The sequence below is a fragment of the Erinaceus europaeus genome, chromosome 4 (genome assembly GCF_950295315.1).
Source record: "Erinaceus europaeus chromosome 4, mEriEur2.1, whole genome shotgun sequence".
Lineage (NCBI taxonomy): Eukaryota > Metazoa > Chordata > Mammalia > Eulipotyphla > Erinaceidae > Erinaceus > Erinaceus europaeus.
Genome location: NC_080165.1, coordinates 15,067,435 through 15,086,959, shown reverse-complemented (window position 1 = coordinate 15,086,959; position 19,525 = coordinate 15,067,435). Strand labels below are relative to the sequence as shown.

At 46.2% G+C, this 19,525-nt stretch overlaps 1 protein-coding gene and 1 long non-coding RNA gene across 4 annotated transcripts; both read left to right on the top strand.

Moving 5' to 3' along the window:
• Positions 1–187: 187 nt before the first annotated feature.
• Positions 188–14,473, top strand: LOC132537990 (uncharacterized). 3 transcript variants are annotated; one of them, XR_009549389.1, is made up of 3 exons: positions 188–1,330; positions 1,637–1,753; positions 14,090–14,473. It is a non-coding gene; the product is annotated as an uncharacterized LOC132537990 (long non-coding RNA). The 3 variants fall into 3 exon arrangements; XR_009549391.1 differs by having other exon boundaries at positions 1,326–1,376; XR_009549390.1 differs by lacking the exon at positions 188–1,330 and adding an exon at positions 1,411–1,550.
• LOC103121378 (polycystin family receptor for egg jelly-like) lies at positions 5,441–12,382 on the top strand. The gene has a single exon (XM_060188780.1). The coding sequence runs from the start codon at positions 5,622–5,624 to the stop codon at positions 11,973–11,975; it is 6,354 nt and encodes a 2,117-aa protein (XP_060044763.1). The 5' UTR covers positions 5,441–5,621; the 3' UTR covers positions 11,976–12,382.
• Positions 14,474–19,525: the final 5,052 nt, after the last annotated feature.

The following is a 19,525-nucleotide window of genomic DNA, read 5'->3' as shown; positions in this document are numbered from 1 at the left end:
CCCGGAGAATTTGTTTTATTTTATTTTATGAAGATCACATTCACAGGACATCACAATCTTTTATAAAGGAATCTAAATCCCCTTGGTCCCCATTTCCATGCAGGAATAGGGTTTTATACTCAAAACCAAGTTGGCAAACTTACTGAATATCCTCACAGTGATGTAAGTGATGTAAGAACGAAAGAACTTGGACTTACTCTCAATTTAACAACCCTAATCAACTTAGAGTAGTGGAACTAATATATGCTCACAGGTTCTCCATCTATGGTTACCTGCGGAAAAGGCGTATTTTTCATTTGCCTCTTAATTTTTTCACTCCAATATAAAGTGTTACATTTTTCTTTTTTTAATGTGGAACTGTGTGTTCAACTCTGGGGCTCCCAGCACCTGTGTTACCCCTGCCCTGCCTTCTGGGGTTAAGCTTTCCTTGTTCTTTCCTTTTTATTTTAATTTTACACGAGAGGAGAATGGATAGAGGCTGGTGGTGTGTTTGCTCCACCCACAGAACTCACCTTGGTGCTACCCGCGGAGCTGTCAGTCGGTGCTGGGCAGCGAGGGGCTCGGCCTGGCAGGCGGTGAGCTGCACGTGTGTGTCTGCAGGACTCGCGCCCCCGCCTCGAGGCGGGCTGCTGCTGCCCGGCCTTCTGCGGCCTCCACCGGCCGCGCCCCGCTCGTGTCCTGGGAGGGGCGGGCGGGCACGTGTGGGCCGGGCCAGGGCCGAGCTGCTCGGGGGAGCCCGCGAGGCCGGGCGGGGCACGGCCGCTACCGCGGGGCCGTCCGCCGGGTGAGCGCAGCCCCGGCCGGCCGGAGGCCGAAGGCCACTGGGGTCCCGTCCTCGGCAGGAGTGGCGGCCGCTGGAGGTTCGGAGCAGCCACCCGCCTTGCGCGCACATTTCTAGGAAGGTCCCGGGACACGCAGCGCCTTTCGGACACGTCGGTGGCGGCTGAGGGCCATCAGTCTCCCCTGGCCACGAGCCCCGTCTCCGTGTGGACGTGGCGTGTTGGGGGCACGGACATTACTGGACACGGTGGACACCCCGCTTCCCCGAGACGCACCTGGAGCGACTCCATGTGGGGCAACCTCCACGCGCCGCGTCACCTGTGGGGCTCCGACGGGTCACCTCAACTCTGCCTGACCCCTAGAAAGCCCTCAGAGCAACAGACGGTTGGCGAAGGCGGAATGACAGGCGGCCCCGCCCCCCACCAGGGTTCTCTGGACGCTCAGTAGCTGGTCAGACCCAAGAGCTCAGCGGAGGCGGAAGTCGGGCCCGAGAGCCGGCCCTGCCTGCAGTGCGCAGGCGCCGAGGCCAAGGGGCACGTGGGCGGGGCAGGTGCGGTGTCCGACGTGGGGTGGGGGCGGCGGATAGAGGGCCCTGGGTGCGCATGCTCTGTGAGTTGCGGTTCTGTGTGCTTGAATTGTTTCCTTGTAAACATAGCGAACTGTAGGCTTGAGATTACTCTGGTATTTGGTACCTCTCTGTGTCTTCCCTTCACAGCATGAGGGCTGACATTTCAGTCTGGATCTGCAGGGCGCGAATGGTGATGTTTCGAGTGTGTGTGTGGGGCCAGGGGGTGGTGGTGGGCAGGGAGCCATGAAGTGTGCTGGACTTTGGGTTCTGAGCGAATGTTCTTTGCAGGTGTGTGGATCTGGGCGCTTTGTCAGAGCTCAGTCCTTCCGGATGCAGTGGAGGCGGGAGCCGCTTTAAGGGACAGGTTCAAGGAGAGACCAAGGGATGCCACTTCTGGTTTACCTGGTAACTCCCATTAGCCTGCTAGACCTGTTAGTCACATGTATGCAGGCAATAATGCACCTGTCTTAGCCAGTGGGAGCGCCTGCATGTGCTCAGAAGAGGGGGAAGGTTTGTATATCACATGACACTGGAGATCATGTTGCATGGGATAAGAGTTCTTTTTGTTCACTTTCTCCCTTTCTTTTAAAAAATATTTTTATTGCCACCAGGGTTATCTCTGGGGCTTGGTGCTGGCACTATAAATCCAATGCAACCAAAGGCCAGTTTTTCCTTTTTGTTTTTTACATTTTTTTCTTCTTCTGGTTTTTACTATATAGTACAATGAGAAATTGAGAGAAGACTTGGAGATAGAGGGAAAGAAAGTTGTACACCTGAGACTTATTTCATCACTTGTGAAGTGACTCCCGGCAGGTGCAGAGTGGGGGTTCAACCCCGTCCTTGTGTTTGGTAATAATTAAGGGAAAAGGGGTGGGGGGAGGAAGGGCCAATGCTTGCTTCCCCTCATTCTAAAAGTTCGTCATGCACTATCTCAACATAGAATTGAGAAGAAAACATGATTTACAAGTATTTTAAACTTTTATTAGAGTAGGATATATATATATATATATATATATATATATATATATAGAGAGAGAGAGAGAGAGAGAGGTTAAAGAGAGAGAGAGAGATACACTTAACATGGTGGTGGGTCATGACCAAGAGTCTGAGTTCTTGCAAATTTTTGGCTTTAAAATCCAAGCCTTGGCCCCACCTTTCCAGCCACACCTGTAACCTTTCCTATTTTCTGGGTGGTACCTTTTCCCTCAAAAATAAGATGTTCCCTTAACCTGGTAGCCACCGTTCTGCCCCAATAACCATTTTATAGATGACTCAGAACTAGAGCAACAAAGAAAAAACTAGTACTTTACTAAATTATGATTTTCTTGAACCATCAGTTAGCTGAGATCGTCTGGCTACCAGTTAACATGAAATCTAAGGTATTACAGGGCCACAGAAACCAAAGGTCAGTAGAAGAGAGGCCACATGCCAGCAGAAAAGAATTGAGTGAAATGCCATATACTGAGAGGGCCTGTGTGAGAGGGTGTAGCCGCCCCTCCCTGCCCTACCCCCGTGGGAGCACAAACTTTAGTCTGCACCTGCTGTGCCTCCTCTCCACAGCACAGGGGCTGCTACAGGACAAGGGCAAAGCAGCAGGCTGAAGAGGTCTTCCCGTGGCTCAGGCCTGGAGCAGGAGATGGCTGCTGCTGCACATGCATCCTGCACCTTTCTCCCAGAGGAACAGAAGCTGAAACCACTGGGCAGTGGACGACAGATAGTGTCACCCTCTGGGCACCTGTGAAATCCCACCTCAGCTGCTGACACAGAACAGGAAAATTTAAAAAGTATCTGCATCCTTGTGGGAGGGACAGTCAAGTCCTGAGAAGAGAGGCTTGCAGGTGCCTTACTGCTGGGCTTTGAAGGGGCAGGATTCTTGTGAGGGCCTGGGGTCCAGGACACAGGGCTTCACCTAAGGCTGCTGCTGGATCCTCCAGACTAGGGGCCCCAGAGCCACCAGGCAGACTGGCACTGAGTGATGGCACTGCAGTGTGCCCCTGGGAGAGGGGCTGGAGAGACCTGTGAGGCACAGGAGGGACGGAACTAAAGCCAGAGGGGCCAGAGACTGAGAAGCACCCACTGTGCAAATGAACCCTCCTCCCAAGCTCCAGGTAATGCTAGAGAAGGCTGAAGCAATGGGCTCCCTGAGGCCACCACTGTAACCACAAAACTCAGACCTTCTCGATTAATTCAGCATGATAAAGGCCCAGCAGAGAGAGTAGTGTGCCATGTTCTGCTACAGCTGGTACTTATGATCTCTCTCTGTCTCTAGGTAATAAATAGCCTACTTTCAACTAAAATCTGTGATTAAGAAAGAAAAAGAGAAAGACAATAAAATGCAGTGGTAAAGATCAAAGGATTTAGAAGAACCACAATCATAAAATGTTAATGTCAGATAGTTTATCTTCATTCCCCCCCCTTTTTTCTTCTTTTTCTCTCATTCTGTTCCTATCTTTCTTTATGAAAAAGACTGCTTGAAGAGGGAAAGCCTGGTGTCCATCCACCAAAATAAAGTAATAAATATATTAAAATAAGTAATGCTAGACTTACTTGAGATCAGATTAAGGTGAGTGTGGAGGACAAATGCCTACAATTTGATAGGGGACTTAATTTGCTATTGAAGTTTAAAAAGTGAACAGATGTATTTGAGGTAGAGGAAGATTACACGAAATGAGACCCTATCATTTTGAAATCTAATAATATGAGTTTGGTGAAAATAAAACCTACATTTAGAAAAACGTATTGAGGCCCTGTAGTGTTGCCCCTGGTTTAATGCACCTATTACCATGCACAAGGAAGCAGGTTCAGTCCTCTGGCCCCTACCAGCAGTGAGAAAAGCTTCACAGATGGTGAATCAGTACTGCAGGATTCTCTTCCTCTCTCTTTGTGCCCCCCCACCTCGGTTTTTCTCTGTCGTAAAAATTTAAAAAAAAAAGAGATCAAAATAACTAAATGAATAAGGAATTATTTTTCAAATAAAAATGGAGTGGAAGAAAGATCTTTGGGGGAAAAAATCAAGAGGGTTATTTACCTTTATCTTTTTTTTTTAGGTGGTGAATCAGGATTGCAAGAGTCTCTTCCTTTCTCTCTATGCCCCTTCCCCTCAGTTTCTCTCTTTCCTAAAAAAACAAAGAAAGAAGATCAAAATAAATGAGGAATAATTTAAAAAATGGAGTGGACAATATTTGGGGAAAAAATCAAAACAGGGTTATTTACCTTTTTTAACTTAGAATTTTTTTTTAATTTCTTGTTTTTTCTTCTTTCTTTCTCTTCTCCTTTTTTTTTTTTTTTAACCAGAGCACTTCTCAGTTCTGGCCTATGGTGGTGCAGGGGATTGAACCTGGGACTTGGGAGCCTCAGGCATGAGAATCTGTTTGTATAACCATTATGCTATCTACCCCTGCTAAATTTCTTTTAGTTTTATTTTTATGGAGGGATAATGGTTTACAGAGCAGTAGTTGAAGCATCGGTACAATTTCTCATCTCCCTCTGCAGCATCTCTGCACTTACTTTCCACAAAAGATTGACTATTGTTTGGTCAAACATGTTACAATATGCAAGGGCCTGTAGTCAAGCTCCCAAACCTCACATGCTGGGGGAAGCATTCTAAGCCGTGGGGCAGTGCTGCAGGGCTGTCTATTTGACTCTCCTCTATCGCCCCCACCCTCTCCATTTGTCTCTAGTCAATAAATGAATACAATGCAATATAATGGATTAAATTATGAAAGCAAACCAGAACATGATTCAGGCAACTTTAGTTCAGGGATCACACCAGGGATCTACAGTTAAGTCCCCAAGACCTTGTCTTTCTTGATAACCCATGAATACCTCCCCCATTTATGACAAGTTTCCCTTGGAATCTGCCTCCTGCCAAGGGACCATCTTCGCAAACATCAATGTGGGCTAGATTAATCCCATCAGCGCCCCCTGATCTCAGTCTCCATGCAGGCTCAGCAAGAGGCTGGGACAGCTACTGCCTTAACCCGTACGCTGGCCCAGAAGCTCCTCTTTATGACCCGAGCATCCCCTCCTGACGACCGCTGAGACCTCAAGTCCCAGGCACAGCAGAGCCCACAACACAGCTGCGCTTGAACTCCGCCCACAGGAGCCCTGCACATCCCAGCAGACCCCGTGACCACTGAGCTACCAGGACCCAGGGCACAGAGCAGGCGCAGGAGAGGGCGCCAGAGTCAGAGCAGGAGCTCCCTGCTCTCGAGGCCCTGTTGCCCGTTGGTCCCTGAGCGCCTCCTCCTGGCTTCCTGGTGGCGACGGCGCCATGCTATGGGTGCTTGTGCTGCCCCTGCTGGGCCTGGGCCTGGCCTTGGACCATCTCTCTCTGATTTTGGCTCTCAGCCTGGCGCCCCGGGCCCTGGGGCACCGCCAGTCTCAGTACAGGAAGGTCAAGTTGAAGTCTGTCTGTGCTTCCAGCCTTTCCTGTCCCGTATTACCAGAGCCATCCTTCCTCCACGCACACCTGCTGGCTCAGGTCCCTGCCAAACAACGCACCCAGCCCATGGCAGGCCACCTACGGCTCTCTCACTCGCTGAGCCGCCTGCCTCAGACCTCCGGCAGCCGGATGCGCAGGCCAGGCAGGATCCAAACAGCCAGCATCAAGGGGACCCCCGTGGTCCAAAGCACCTGTCATCCAGGGCTTGTACTCTTCTATCCTGTGGACTCAGATCATGACCACTCCAAGAAGCCTAGTGTGTCCGATCAGAGGAAGCCCCCTTGTGCCATCAAGCAGGTGAAAATACACGGGAGCACAAACCTGACTCCCTTGAAGTTGACAAAGGAAACAGAACCTACAATCTATGGTAAAATTCACTCAGACTGCCCTAATATAACCAAGAGAGAGTACAAAGGATGGTATATCTATTATTTGCCATATGTACGGTTTGTAATTGGCTGGAAAAAATATTTTAGACACTCAATATTCAAAAATAGGTACAACACATCTAACATTTACATTCTCAAGAATTTTTTACCTGTGATTTTGGATGAAAGCACATCAAAAGATCCAGAAGTGGATGATCCCTTAGAGGGACTCCTCTTTCTTTGGTACTGCATCACAAATACAAATAACTACCAGGGAGACAAAGGGATGAGGAAAGGCCTTTGTTGCCTACAGCAGATGGCTCTGCGGTGGATAAGTGGCACTTGTTCTGTGCTGAAAGTTTTGTCAGGAACACTGGAAGGTGGTCGAGTTTACATTTTCAGAATGGAGGGAGAGAAAAGTGGCAGATCAACATTTAATGATAAAGGTATACATGTGCTCCGAGGATCAATATCAATCATATACATGTCATGTATTGAAAATTGTGATAATATCTTGATTATATCAGAGAGATTTTCATTGTTTATGAATTGCTCAAATTGCCCAGAGAGCCCTCATGTGTATGAATGGACCATTCTGACTCAGAATGGTAATGAGATACCATTTGACTGGAAAGGGCTGACCACAACAGGAAGAAATGGGGACTGTTTGACTATAAAAGCCTTTGCCTTATCAAATTTTCTAGAAAATCAGTATTACATTTCTGTACGACTAGTAACTTGCACTGGAACAGTTGATACGTTGAAATACTTGTTTATTATCAACCATGCACCTAGATGTGGAGAATGCAAAATTTATCCAACTAAAGGCCTGGCACTTGATACTAAATTTGTTGTTCAGTGTAGTGATTTTCAGGATAAGAACAGACCTCTTAAATACAAAGTAATACTGCTGAACTCATATGACTCAGGTCACAGACATACTTTAAGGGAAAACACCATGGGTGTGAGTCCATACTTTGGGACTCAGTCCACTACCTCTTTCTTTCTCCCTGTTGGCTTACTGGCAAATCATTACTCCTTGAAGATCTATGTTCAGGTATATGACTCTCTAGGAACCTTTACTCAGGTGACTTTGGCCAGCACTGTGTTGCCTCCCACTGACCATCTCTCCCCAGAGACTGTGCTGCAGAAGTTACACAATCTCACCATGGGACCAGATTCCACACTCTCTGATTTGCTTAAAAAGAAGGATTTCTTGGGTGCAGGCTACTTAATTTATATTGGGGCTTCTGTCTTGAATAGCATGAGATATAACTCAAGTATGCAAGAGGACATGGCCCAACTTCGAGAACACCTGGTCAATCAGACTTTCCAGCTTCCCTTAAACACTTTGGAGGAGATCACCCAAGTAGTTGCAGCTCTTGCTAAGTTAACACAGAGGGTGTCTGCTATCACAGAAATGTCCCAGGGGCGGTCCACAGAGAGGCTCTCCCAAGCAAATCAAGCCCTGCAAGAGTACCGGAAGAGAAACAAGCAGTTTCACTCTGAGCAGATAGACACTGTGTGCACTGGCATATTCAGAAGTTTGTCCAATCTCCTTAAGCTCTCTGCTCATCATAAAGCTTTTGAGGAACCTATCTATGTATTAGACTCTCTAGCAGACACAGTCCTGGCTAGTGTCATGCCAGAGAATGAAACCAAGGTGCTGCAGAGCCCAGGTATCACCATGAATGTCAGGAAGACTGGAGAGTGGAATGCTGCCAACGTGAGTGTGCAGGGGGAGCACAGCCACAATGATCTCTATGCTAAGGTGAATATCAGCAGTGTTCCTGGTCTGGCTGAGAATGCTCCCATGTCTACAACATTCATTGAGTTTACAGAAGACCCTTTTTCTTGGATAGGTAATCCAGAAAACATTTCAACTGATGTTGTGGGATTCAGAATGTCAGCAACTACAGCTAAGGGTGAAGAATTGGAGATCACACAGGAAATAGCAGAAGTCTACCTGACCAGAAAAACAGTGAACTCTAAAGTGTTTAATATCACCATGAGGCCAAGCACAGAGTACGACGTGGCTGGTGAGTCCTCCAAGACAGCCACAGGGGCCTTTAGGTTTGAAGTGGACTGCAGTGAGCAGAAGGAGGTGCTGCTGCATATCATCACAGAAGTGACACTGCTGTTCAGGGTCTCTGTGTATGCTGGTGACAAGGTCTCAGCAACTAATCTTGTTGCCACCTATTTGGTGCCCCGCGACATCCCTCCCATGGCCAACCACAGTGACTCGTTTGACCCAAACTGTACCATGAAGGCAGCCCAAGTGGTTTGCCTGTCACCATCCCTGCTACAGGTCATAGCAGAGAGGCTGCAGTCAACAGACTGTGTGATAGCTGTGGTTCTGCAGGCACCCCAGTTTGTTCAGAGCCCTAATGACAAGCTGGTGAGGATTTCTGTGTTCAGAGTTCAGTGCTTGGACATGTATGGGATGCAGAGTGAGTGGAATGAGCACAGCTGCACCGTTGGGGAGAAGACCAGTTGGCAGAGAGTGCACTGCGTCTGCAAAACCAAAGACACTGAGCAGCCAAAACGACCCCCTATGTTGTCTAACCTCAGGCGGCACTCACACTACTTGGCAGCTAGGGACACTAGTGCCTTGAACCCTATAGAACTCAACTTAGAGGTCAAGAACATAGCAGGAAACCCTGTGACTCTGTATGCCATACTCTTTATTATGATCACATACATAGGACTAGCTTTCTGGGCTCTGCACCGAGATAAAACTGACCAGTTTCTTCGGCAACACGTGATAATCCTCCCTGATAATGACCCCTATGACAAGACATGCTACCTGCTTACTGTTTTCACAGGAAGCCGCTGTGACTCTGGGACCAGAGCCAATGTCTTTGTCCAACTTCTGGGGACAGAAAGTACCAGCGATGTGCATTGCTTGAGCCACACCCATTTTCCAAGTCTCTACCGAGGAAGCATCAACACCTTCCTCATAACAACCAAAAACGACTTGGGGGACATCCACTCCATTCGTGTGTGGCACAACAATGAGGGCAACTCACCCAGTTGGTACTTGAGTAGAATCAAAGTGGAAAATCTCTTCAGCAGGAAAATCTGGCTGTTCATGTGCCGGCAGTGGCTTTCCATTGACACCTCTTTGTACAGGACGTTTTATGCTTCTCAGCCAGACCAGCCTGTGAGCAGACTTGACTTTTTTCTCATAGACGTGACTTATAAGATGTGCAAAAGTCACATGTGGTTCTCAGTTTTTGCTGCTGTCATTGAGAAGCCATTCAATCGGCTGCAAAGACTGTCCTGTTGCTTGGCAGTGCTGCTCTCCTCTCTTCTGTGTAATATCATGCTCTTAAATTTCTATCCCAGTGAGGAAAAGGAGCCACCACAGGAGGAATACATCAGGCCAATGATGCTAGGAATGGGAAGTGTCTTAATTACTCTGCCTGTACAGCTGATCATCACTGCTCTGTTCATCTACTCCCAGAGGAGACCCCTAGTATTGCTAGAAGATGTAGCTCCTCAGAAGCATCCTAGCACAACAGAGAGTAGTGACAACTGGGCATTACTTTTGGTAAAGTGGCATTACCAGGAAACATGTAAGACTGAGAAGTTTCCAATTAAGAGAACTCTTACATATCCCAACAGCTATGACATGGATACTAATCCACCAAGCACCGTCAAAGAAGTCATCAACACTAACACTAATGCCAACCCCGATGCTCGTGCTGAGAAGCCCACCTCGCAGGCTACGTCTGGACATGTTCAAACAAAGACCCGGTTTGTTCTTCCTCACTCTTTTGTTTACCTTGCCTGGTTCTTGGTTTTTGCCACTTGCAGCATCTCCTCATTCTTCATTGTGTTGTATGGGCTAACGTATGACTACAAAAGGTCACTCAAATGGCTCTTTGCATCCTTTTCTTCATTCATTCAGTCAATTTTCTTAGTGCAGCCAGCAAAAATTATCCTCTTAACAGGCTTGCATACGGTATGCAGAAAGTATTGTGAAAGTCTCTCCTGGGTCAGTAGCTACCAGTACACAGAGATCTTACTGGAAAACTTGAATATGGAACCATGGGAAAAGTACAAGCTCCACCAACATGTTGTCCAGCTATATGAAACTAAGATGTATAAGCGACCCACAGAAGATGAAATTAAAATATTTCAAAGGAAGAGGAGGGTCAAGAAAAGAGCATTCCTGTTTCTCTGTTACATCCTCACTCATTTCATCTTTCTTGCCCTTCTGCTCACCCTTGTCGCTATCCTGCGTCACAAGGACACCTTTCACTATAATCAATTTATCTCAGACCAGTTCTCTGTGGACCTTGTAACAGTGACCAAGCTGGACGACATCTACAGCTGGCTGGATAAGGTGCCTCTGCCTTTGTTCCACAATGATGTGAAGCCAACATTCCTCCCTGACAGCTCCTCCAAAATCCTCGGGCTCCCACGGATGAGGCAGGTCAGGGCGAAACCTGGTGGGAAAACATGTCTGCCTGCAAAACACTTTGGCAAAAGCAGAATAGCTGGGGAAATCCACTGTCACCCTCAATATGGCAGTGACCCAGAAGACACAAGAAACTACTCTGCTTCTTGGGATACAGTTGCTAGTCAAGCCCCCGAGGAGACTGACAGTGGCTTTACCTACAAGCCTACACAAAGGAGCTGGGCATACAGGTCCTATGGACTCTCACATACCTATGGATCAGGAGGGTACACATTCCAGTTTTTCCCAGAAGAGCAGCAGTTTAATTCAACTTTGAGGATCAAGGACCTCCAGAGCAGCCACTGGCTTGATGAGAAGACATGGGCTGTGATCTTGGAACTAACAACCTTTAATGCAGACAGCAGTCTCTTCTGTAGTCTCTCAGTCATTTTTGAGGTTTCCCAGGTGGGAGTGGTAAACACGAGCCTGTCTGTACACTCCTTCTCACTTGCTGATTTCAACAGGGACACTTCCTCAGAAATCTACTTGTATGTGGCCATTCTCCTCTTTCTCCTAGCCTACATTATTGATGAGGTCTATGTCATTTCTCAGGAAAGGGCCCTGTATGTGAGGAGTGTGTACAATCTTGTCAACTTTGTTTTCAAAAGTCTATTTCTGGTGCTGGCTGTGCTCTTTATCAGGAAGCATGCCTTGGCCATGGGGGTGATCCAGTTTTACTTGTCCAGTCCTGTAGCCTTTCTCCCCTTCCATGCAGTTTCTCAGGTAGATCATGTCTTGAGGATAATTCTGGGATTCTTGCTATTTTTGACAATTTTAAAGACCCTCAGGTACTCTAGAATCTTCTATGATGTTCGGCTTGCTCAGAGGTCTATCCAGACAGCCCTCCCTGGCATCTGTCACATGGCATTTGTGGTGTCTGTGTATTTCTTTGTATACATGGCCTTTGGTTACCTGGTATTTGGCCAGCATGAATGGAACTATAGTCACTTGATCTATTCCACTCAGACAATATTCTCCTATTGTGTCTCAGCTTTTCAGAACACTGAATTTTCCAATAATAAGGTTCTGGGGGTCCTGTTTCTCTCATCATTTATGCTGGTTATGATCTGCATCTTGATCAACTTGTTCCAGGCAGTGATTTTGTCTTCCTATGAGGAAATGAAGCAGCCTGTGTATGAGGAGCCATCTGAGGAAGCAGAAGCCATGGCCTATCTGTATCACAAGCTAAGAACCGTGCTTTCCTCTGTGTGTTTCCATTCAGAGACCAGAGAAGAACCCGAGTTCTTTGTGGACATGGTGTATGGGCAGCCAGAAAAGAATAATCACCGGTTTCTTGGTCTGAAGACAAGAAACATCAATGGGAAAAAAAGGGTTTATCTTGTGATTTGATCAGTGTCAGCTGTGTGTGTAGTAAAGAGGAGTTTTCCTTGATTGTACAGTGGATTAAGTCATGTTTCGTGGTTCAGTGCTGCTTTTTCCTCATGCCCTTCATAAAGCACAGTCCGTTCAATTATCTTCTCCTAATTTCAAGCCTCCTCACCTTAAATGTTGAGGGATGGTTTTAGATGGTATGTAGTATATGTCATTAAAAGGTGAAACACTGCCAGTGCTGGATAAAACAGTTCTTGGCTATTATTAGCAGGAGGTCTTAGTTAGGTATCCTAATGACAACATGGTTTATGTTGGGGAGAAACATGGATTAGCAGCTGTGAACTTTTCATCCAAAAGAAGCAGGTTCATGTATATAGATGTCATGTTCAGCTTTGTCTTAATAAAATGTGAGTTCTTTGCATAGACTTGTACTTTCTGTGTGAGGATCATATAGCTGTTCCTTTGCCTATGTGCCATAGAACACAGTCCCATTAAAGGACAATTAAAGGTATGACCATATCAGCGAGGAACCTCATGGGGTCCCCTGGGAGTGTGTTCTAGGATCGTGAGGTGCACTGGGGTGGCCATGGCACTCTGGCTTGGGCAGGCACACTAGCTCACCTTCTACTCTTCAGAAACCTGAGCTCCCAGGCAGGGAGAAGTCTTCTGCACCAGGTGAGAGAGCAATGTGCTCATGGCCACAGTCACAGTGAGTGTCAGAGGTGAGTCTTCAGTGGCTCCCTCCCCAGGCAGCAGGGCACAGGCATGGCCTGTTCTGCCTGGCCTGCTGCTGCCAGCTGGGGTGCACAAACATAGACAACTCCTCTCCTGACAGCCCCATGTGGTAGAGCAGAAGGGATTGGGCACCAGGCATTAGTCATGGGGACCAGTTGTGTTCTGGCCAGCTCTCCTGCTCATGGAACCTCAGAAAGAGGACTTGATGCAGTCCTGGCTGCAGTCCAAGCAGAGCAAGCCTCCCCTGGGAGGTGTCCAAGGCTGGTGGGTGGCTAGCAGGGAGATATGAGGCTTTGCCATCACTCTTAGTGCACCAACCAGCTAAGTCTCTGTCTCTCTCCAGGTGCTGTGGGAGGCTCCTGGTTGGAAGAGCATTCAGCCTCCCTGTCCTCATGGCCCTAGACACACAGCCAGCATAGCTCCTCCTGACTCAGCTGTGCAGCAGGAAGTGAGTTACAGGGTGATAGAAGCAGGGTCCAGATGTGTCTCTACCTGAGTGGCCTTTCATGTTGGGCTCTAATGTGGTGCATGTTTTGTGAGGATCAGGTCCTGATGTGCTCTTGAGAAGGAGAAAAGCCTCAACTGCTGAATACTGTATGAAGCCCAGCAGTCCTTTGTCTTTTTCCATGGAAAGGAGTGAATACCAGTGGCCTTCTAAGGTGATAGAGTAAAGACAACCATTTACACATGATGTATTGTTGTTCTTTGTGAGGACAGAGAGTAATTGAGAGAGGTGGGGGTATTTAGAAGAAAAGAAAAAGAAGACATGTTCTGACCTGCTTCAATGTTTGTGAAGTGTTCCACCGGTAGGTATGGAGCGGTGGGGCTCAAACTAGGATCCTTGTGCAGGTCCTTATGCTTTATACTATGGGTGCTTAACTGGGTGCACTATCACCCCGCCCACACCCGTTATTTATTCACCTCATTTCTACTAGATAGAGAGAAATTGAGAGAGGATGTGGAAATTGAGAGGGAGAGGAAGACACCTGCAGACCTGCTTCACTGCTTGTGAATCGGCCTTCCTGCATGTGGGGTCTGGAAGCTCCAACCTGGCTTCTTGAGCTTGGTAATATGTGCAATGAATGGGGTGAGCAAACATCTGCCATGATTTTATGATGAATCAGACTGACAAAGGAAGAAAATACTGGTAAGTCTACTTTATCATGATTTTGTAGAATCCATCAGTGAATGCTACTGAGTAATTAGACATCTAGTAAGAAAAACAAAGGTGAGTAGGGGAGTGGGACTGTCAGCAGAAAAGAAGAATCCAGCTACAAGTTTTAGTGAAATGCCATATACTGAGAGGGCCTGTGTGAGAGGGTACAGCCGCCCCTCCCTGCCCTACCCCCGTGGGAGCACAAACTGTAGTCTGCACCCGCTGTGCCTCCTCTCCACAGCACAGGGGCTGCTACAGGACAGGGGCAAAGCAGCAGGCTGAAGAGGCCTTCCCGTGGCTCAGGCCTGGAGCAGGAGATGGCTGCTGCTGCACATGCATCCTGCACCTTTCTCCCAGAGGAACAGAAGCTGAAACCACTGGGCAGTGGACGACAGATGGTGTCACCTTCTGGGCACCTGTGAAATCCCACCTCAGCTGCTGACACAGAACAGGAAAATTAAAAAAGTATCTGCATCCTTGTGGGAGGGACAGGCAAGTCCTGAGAAGAGAGGCTTGCAGGTGCCTTACTGCTGGGCTTTGAAGGAGCAGGATTCTTGTGAGGGCCTGGGGTCTAGGACACAGGGCTTCACCTAAGGCTGCTGCTGGATCCTCCAGACTAGGGGCCCCAGAGCCACCAGGCAGACTGGCACTGAGTGACAGCACTGCATGTGCCCCTGGGAGAGGGGCAGGAGAGACCTGTGAGGCATAGGAGGGAGAGACTTGAAAGAGTCATGAAAACAAGAGAGAACACACCACACAGAGGTAACTTGGGCGTGTGTATAGCCACTTTTTGTTCTACAATGTTTATGAAATGGAGTGATCTGAGACTTGACATCAATATCTTTTAAAATCTTTCCCCTGAAAAATACCAATATTCTTTTTTTCTTGTTATTCTAAGGAGAGTGAAATACGACAATTTCACTGACCTTTCGGTTGTGAAAATGAAAGTACAAACCTAGCTTCCAAGTGGAGAAATTCAAGACAATGTGGAACTAAATTATTGCCTACTTCAAAACTTAAACTTTATTATGGACTACAAAAGTTGGATAAGGGTGAGAGACTGGCACACTTTAATGATGGCCCTTTTGGTCACTACCAGGCCACCCTATCATCCGGGGGCCTGGTCAGTGAATTTCTGCATTCCCATATAGATGCGCCTAGATCTTTAACAGATCTGTCTCTCCACCATCACTGGTCATCTCCATCAGGAACAACACCATAAACCCTGTTGAGGACCTTGCCCTCAGTGTGGAATAATTCCCTTCATTATCTGAAGGGAAGCTGGGTCAACATACTCTGCCACTGGAGGAATACTGGTATTGAAGTGAGTGCATCCTAGAATGTTACTAGCCATGACCATGGAATGTGAGTTCAGACTGACACAGAAGTTACACAGGCTCCTGTGCTAAATACGAATATATATAGGCCCTAGGTCAGATCGATAGTATCTACAGTTAATGGTATTTATGTAATTTTCTTATATTTGAGAGCTCCTCTCTGCCCTTATTCAGCTTTCTAGTCCTATCTTTATCTATGACACCATCTCCCCAGACAATAACTTTGGTCCACCTGCATGTTAGTTGTCAGGCTCAGGCAAAAATTAGTAAAGTCATGGGCCCCTTGGAATATACTTAAAAAAGACCTCCTAGCTCCTTCCAACATGAAGAACCCAAATTTCATCTGCTATACTTTTAGGTTCTTGATTACTAACCAATTTGGTCTGCTTTATTTATAATTTTAATTCTATTTTATTTATTCCTTTATTTTTTTGATTTAATAATGATTGGCAAGACCATTTGTTCTCCTTTATATCTTAATGCCTTTCAGTCACCAATGCAGATGCTACCATGACACCAACCTGACTTTCCTGGGCAGATGACCTCACCAATAGGTCCTGGAACCCCATATCTCCAGAGCCCTGCCCCACTAGGGAAAGATAGAAACATGCTGGGGGTATGGACCCATCTGTCAATAGCCATGTTCAGCAGAGAAGCAATTACAGAAGACAGACCTTCCACCTTCTGCTCCCCATAAAGACCTTTGGTCCATACTCCCAGAGGGATAAAGAATAGGGAAACTTCCAGTGGAGGGGATGGGATATGGAACTCAGTGGTGGGAATTGTATTCCTCCTGTACCACAATATTGTCAATCATTATATCATTAATAAAAGAAAAGGGAAAAACTTAAAATAAAATAAAATAAAGCTAATGGAACGGGAAGAGACTGAGAAGTACCCAGTGGGCAAGTATTTGAACCCTCCTCCCAAGCTCAAGGTAATTCTAGAGAGGGCTGAAGCAGTGGGCTCCCTGAGACCACCATTGTAACCACAAAACCCAGAATCTCCTCAACTGCAATCTATGTTGCTTAGATCCACCATGTTAAAGGCCCAGCAGAGAGAGTGGTATACCATGTTTTGCTACAGCTGTTACTTGCCACCTCTCTCTCTGCCTCTTTCAACAAAAATCTGTGATAAATAAATAAACAAAACACAGTGGTAAAGATCAAAGGATTTAAAAGAGCCACAATAATAAATGAGCTAAATGTTAATGTCAGATAGTTTATCTCATTGCTATTCTTTTTCTCCCAATCTATTGCTGTTACTACCACTTTTTTTTTTTTAGCTAATTTTTAAATGATTTAATGATGATCAGCAAGACCATAGGATAAGAGGGGTATGATTCCACACAATTCCCATCACCAGAATCCCATATCCCATCCCCTACTTTGGAAGCTTTCCTAGTCTTTATCCCTTTGGGAGCATGGACTCAGGATCATTATGGGGTACAGAAGGTCTGACTTCTGTAATTGCTTCTCTGCTTAACATGGATGTTGGCAGGTCGATCCATACTTTCAGCCTGTTTCTATCTCCCCTTGTGGGGCAGAGATCTGGGGAGGTGTGGTTCCAGGGTACATTAGTGAGGTCATCTGACCAGGGAAGTCAGGTTGGTGACATGGCAACACCTAAAATTTGGTGGCTGAAAAAGGATTTAGATATAAAGCAGAACAAATTGTTTAATAACCAGGAGCCCAAGATAAGAATATAGTAGATGAGATTTGGGGTCTCCATTTTGGAAAAAGCTAGTAGGTCCATTTTAGGTATATTCCAAGATGCCCATGACTTTACTAATTTTTCTTGAGCCTGGCAGCTAACATGCTAAAGGTATTGTCTGGGAAGATGGTGTCAGAGTTGGAAATAGGACTAGAAAGCTGGATCAGGGAAGAGAGTAGCTCCCAAATATGGGAAAAGTATATGATTATTGTTAACTTTAAACCCCATCAATTTGATCTGGGGCCCATATTCATTGCAGCAGCCTGTGTAACCTCTGCATCCTGTAGGTCTGAGTTTGTATTCTGTAGTCACAGCCAGGAACATTCTAGGCTGCACTCAGTGCAGGACCCATCTTCCTCAAGTGGCAGAGTTTGCTGACCCAACATCTCTTTGGAGAATGGGGCAATAATGTTCCACATTGAGGGCAAGGTCCTATAGAGGTCCACAAGAGGGTTCACTGTGTTGTTTCTGATAAAGATGACCCGTGACAGTGGGGGGAGGGATTTGTTAGAGGTCTAGGCCCATCACATCTATGTGGGAATTCCAGGATTCCCTGACTAGGGCCTTGAATGATGGAGTGGCCTGGTAATGTCCAAAAGAGCCATCCTTAAAGTATGCTGGTCTCTTGCCCCTATCCAGCTTTTTTTTTTTTTCCACTTGTTGATATTTTTTTCAGTCTTTTTTTCTTGCTTTTTTCATTTTTATATTACAGAATTACATATCAACAGGGGTTTGAATCCACACCATTCCCACCATCACTGTTCTGAATCTTCAGTCTCCCCACTGTGAGCCACCACAGCTCCCCTAAAGTCTTAGACATGGGCCAACCATCTTCTCTACAACTATCTGTCCACATTTATACACAGTTACCCCTTTTTTTCCTGATTCAATCCTCTCTTTCCCTCTAAGCCACTCATAACACATCCTAACTACCTCCATATGTCCCTCTCCTTTTCCTTCTCTCTCTGTCTCCGGGTGCTGGTGGAGCTGGAGTGCAGAGTCCTCTTATCTTCATCCTATCACTCCCAGCTGGGAGTATGGATCAAGGTTGTTTATGGGGAGCCGAAGGTAGGAGTCCTGGCTTCTGTAGCTGCTTCTCCACTGAGCATGGGCTTTGACAGGTTAATCCATACCCCCAGCCTGTTTCTATCTATCCCTAGTGGACCAGAGCTCTGGAGATGTGAGGGTTCAGTACACATTGGCGAGGTCATCTGCCCAGAGGAGTCGGGTGGAGTCATGGTAGCAACCTGGTGTCTGGAAGGTGGCATGACCTAAGTTGAGACAAGATAGTTAATGAACAGGAACCAAAATGAAGGATTAGAGCAGATGGGATTAGGAATTCTAGGGTAGAAGAAAGCTAGGAAAACCATTTTAGGCATGTTCTTGGGGGCATACAATTATAGTAGTTTTGCTTCAGTTTGGTAGTTAACCTGAGGATGGGTGAGAATATTGTCTGAGAGAATGGTGTCAGAGTGGAGAAAAGGGCTAGGAAGTTGGATTAGGGAAGGGAGTAGCTTCCATTCTTATAAAAAAAAAGAATTTGTGGCTAAAATGAGCTATCCAGCTTTTGTAGTTTTTACCTTGCCTGACAAGGGTAGCCTTGGAGTGATTGAGGGAAGTGGAATAGGAAGTAGGTGAGGAGGGTAACTAGGTCTAAGTAGAAACTATTTGATTAAGTACTTTATGGTACCTAATAAGAAAAAGTATCTTTTTTTTAGGTCTTTCTACTTGCTTGCTGCACTTATTGAGTGACTGCAAATTATTGTGCACTTTTACATTATCAGGATGCATGTGTTTTCTCTCATGGGCCGTGGTCTAGCTTCTGTGATTTTGTTAGAAAGTACACCACTCGATATGGAAATGAAGAGTCCTATGAGCTAGGAACAGTCTCACCAGAGTACTGGAGCTGAAGGATCGTCATTCCACACCTGTCATCTCTTGACACAATCCGAGATGAAACATGTCAAGGTGCTACTGGTTGTACTTATTTGGTTGAACTTAGCAGATGCAGTATCAAAGGGTATGGATCAAGAGAAGCATGCAGGAAAATGAGACTTTCTCCAGAGGTTCCAGGACTGGGAGAAATATGGGTATTATAGAGAATGGGGGAAGGTTCCTGCTGTCTTCGAAGTTTGAGAAGGTAATAGATAGTTATTATTGAAGCCAAGTTATTTGGGAACTCGGTTTACTTTGAAAATCCCTTGGCCATTTACCAATAGCTTGTTACAAGATTGTAAGATTACAATGTGTAGTTCCACACTACCCATCACCAAACTTCTGTATCTTCACCTGCCCAGCTCACAAAGATAACCACTATATTTCTCATAAGCATTACATACAATTTGTTTGCTTCTGTTTTGTTTAGATTTTTTTGAGCAAGTTCATGTAAGAACTCTAGATTCCACATATGAGTGAAACTATATGGTAGCTATCTTTCATATCATTACTTATTTTGCTAAGCATACTCACCTCCTATTCCTTCCATTCTTGTCCCAAAGGATAAATCATCATCTTTGCTGATTGCAGAGTATTATCCCATGGAATATATTTCCCATAACTTCTTTACCCAGTCTTCTGATGATGGACATTTAGGCTGCTTCCACTCTTTGTCTATTGCAAATAATCCA

Coding starts and splice junctions, on each gene's coding strand:
- LOC103121378 (XM_060188780.1), top strand. CDS start 5,622: ATGCTATGGGTGCTTGTGCTGCCCCTGCTGGGCCTGGGCCTGGCCTTG.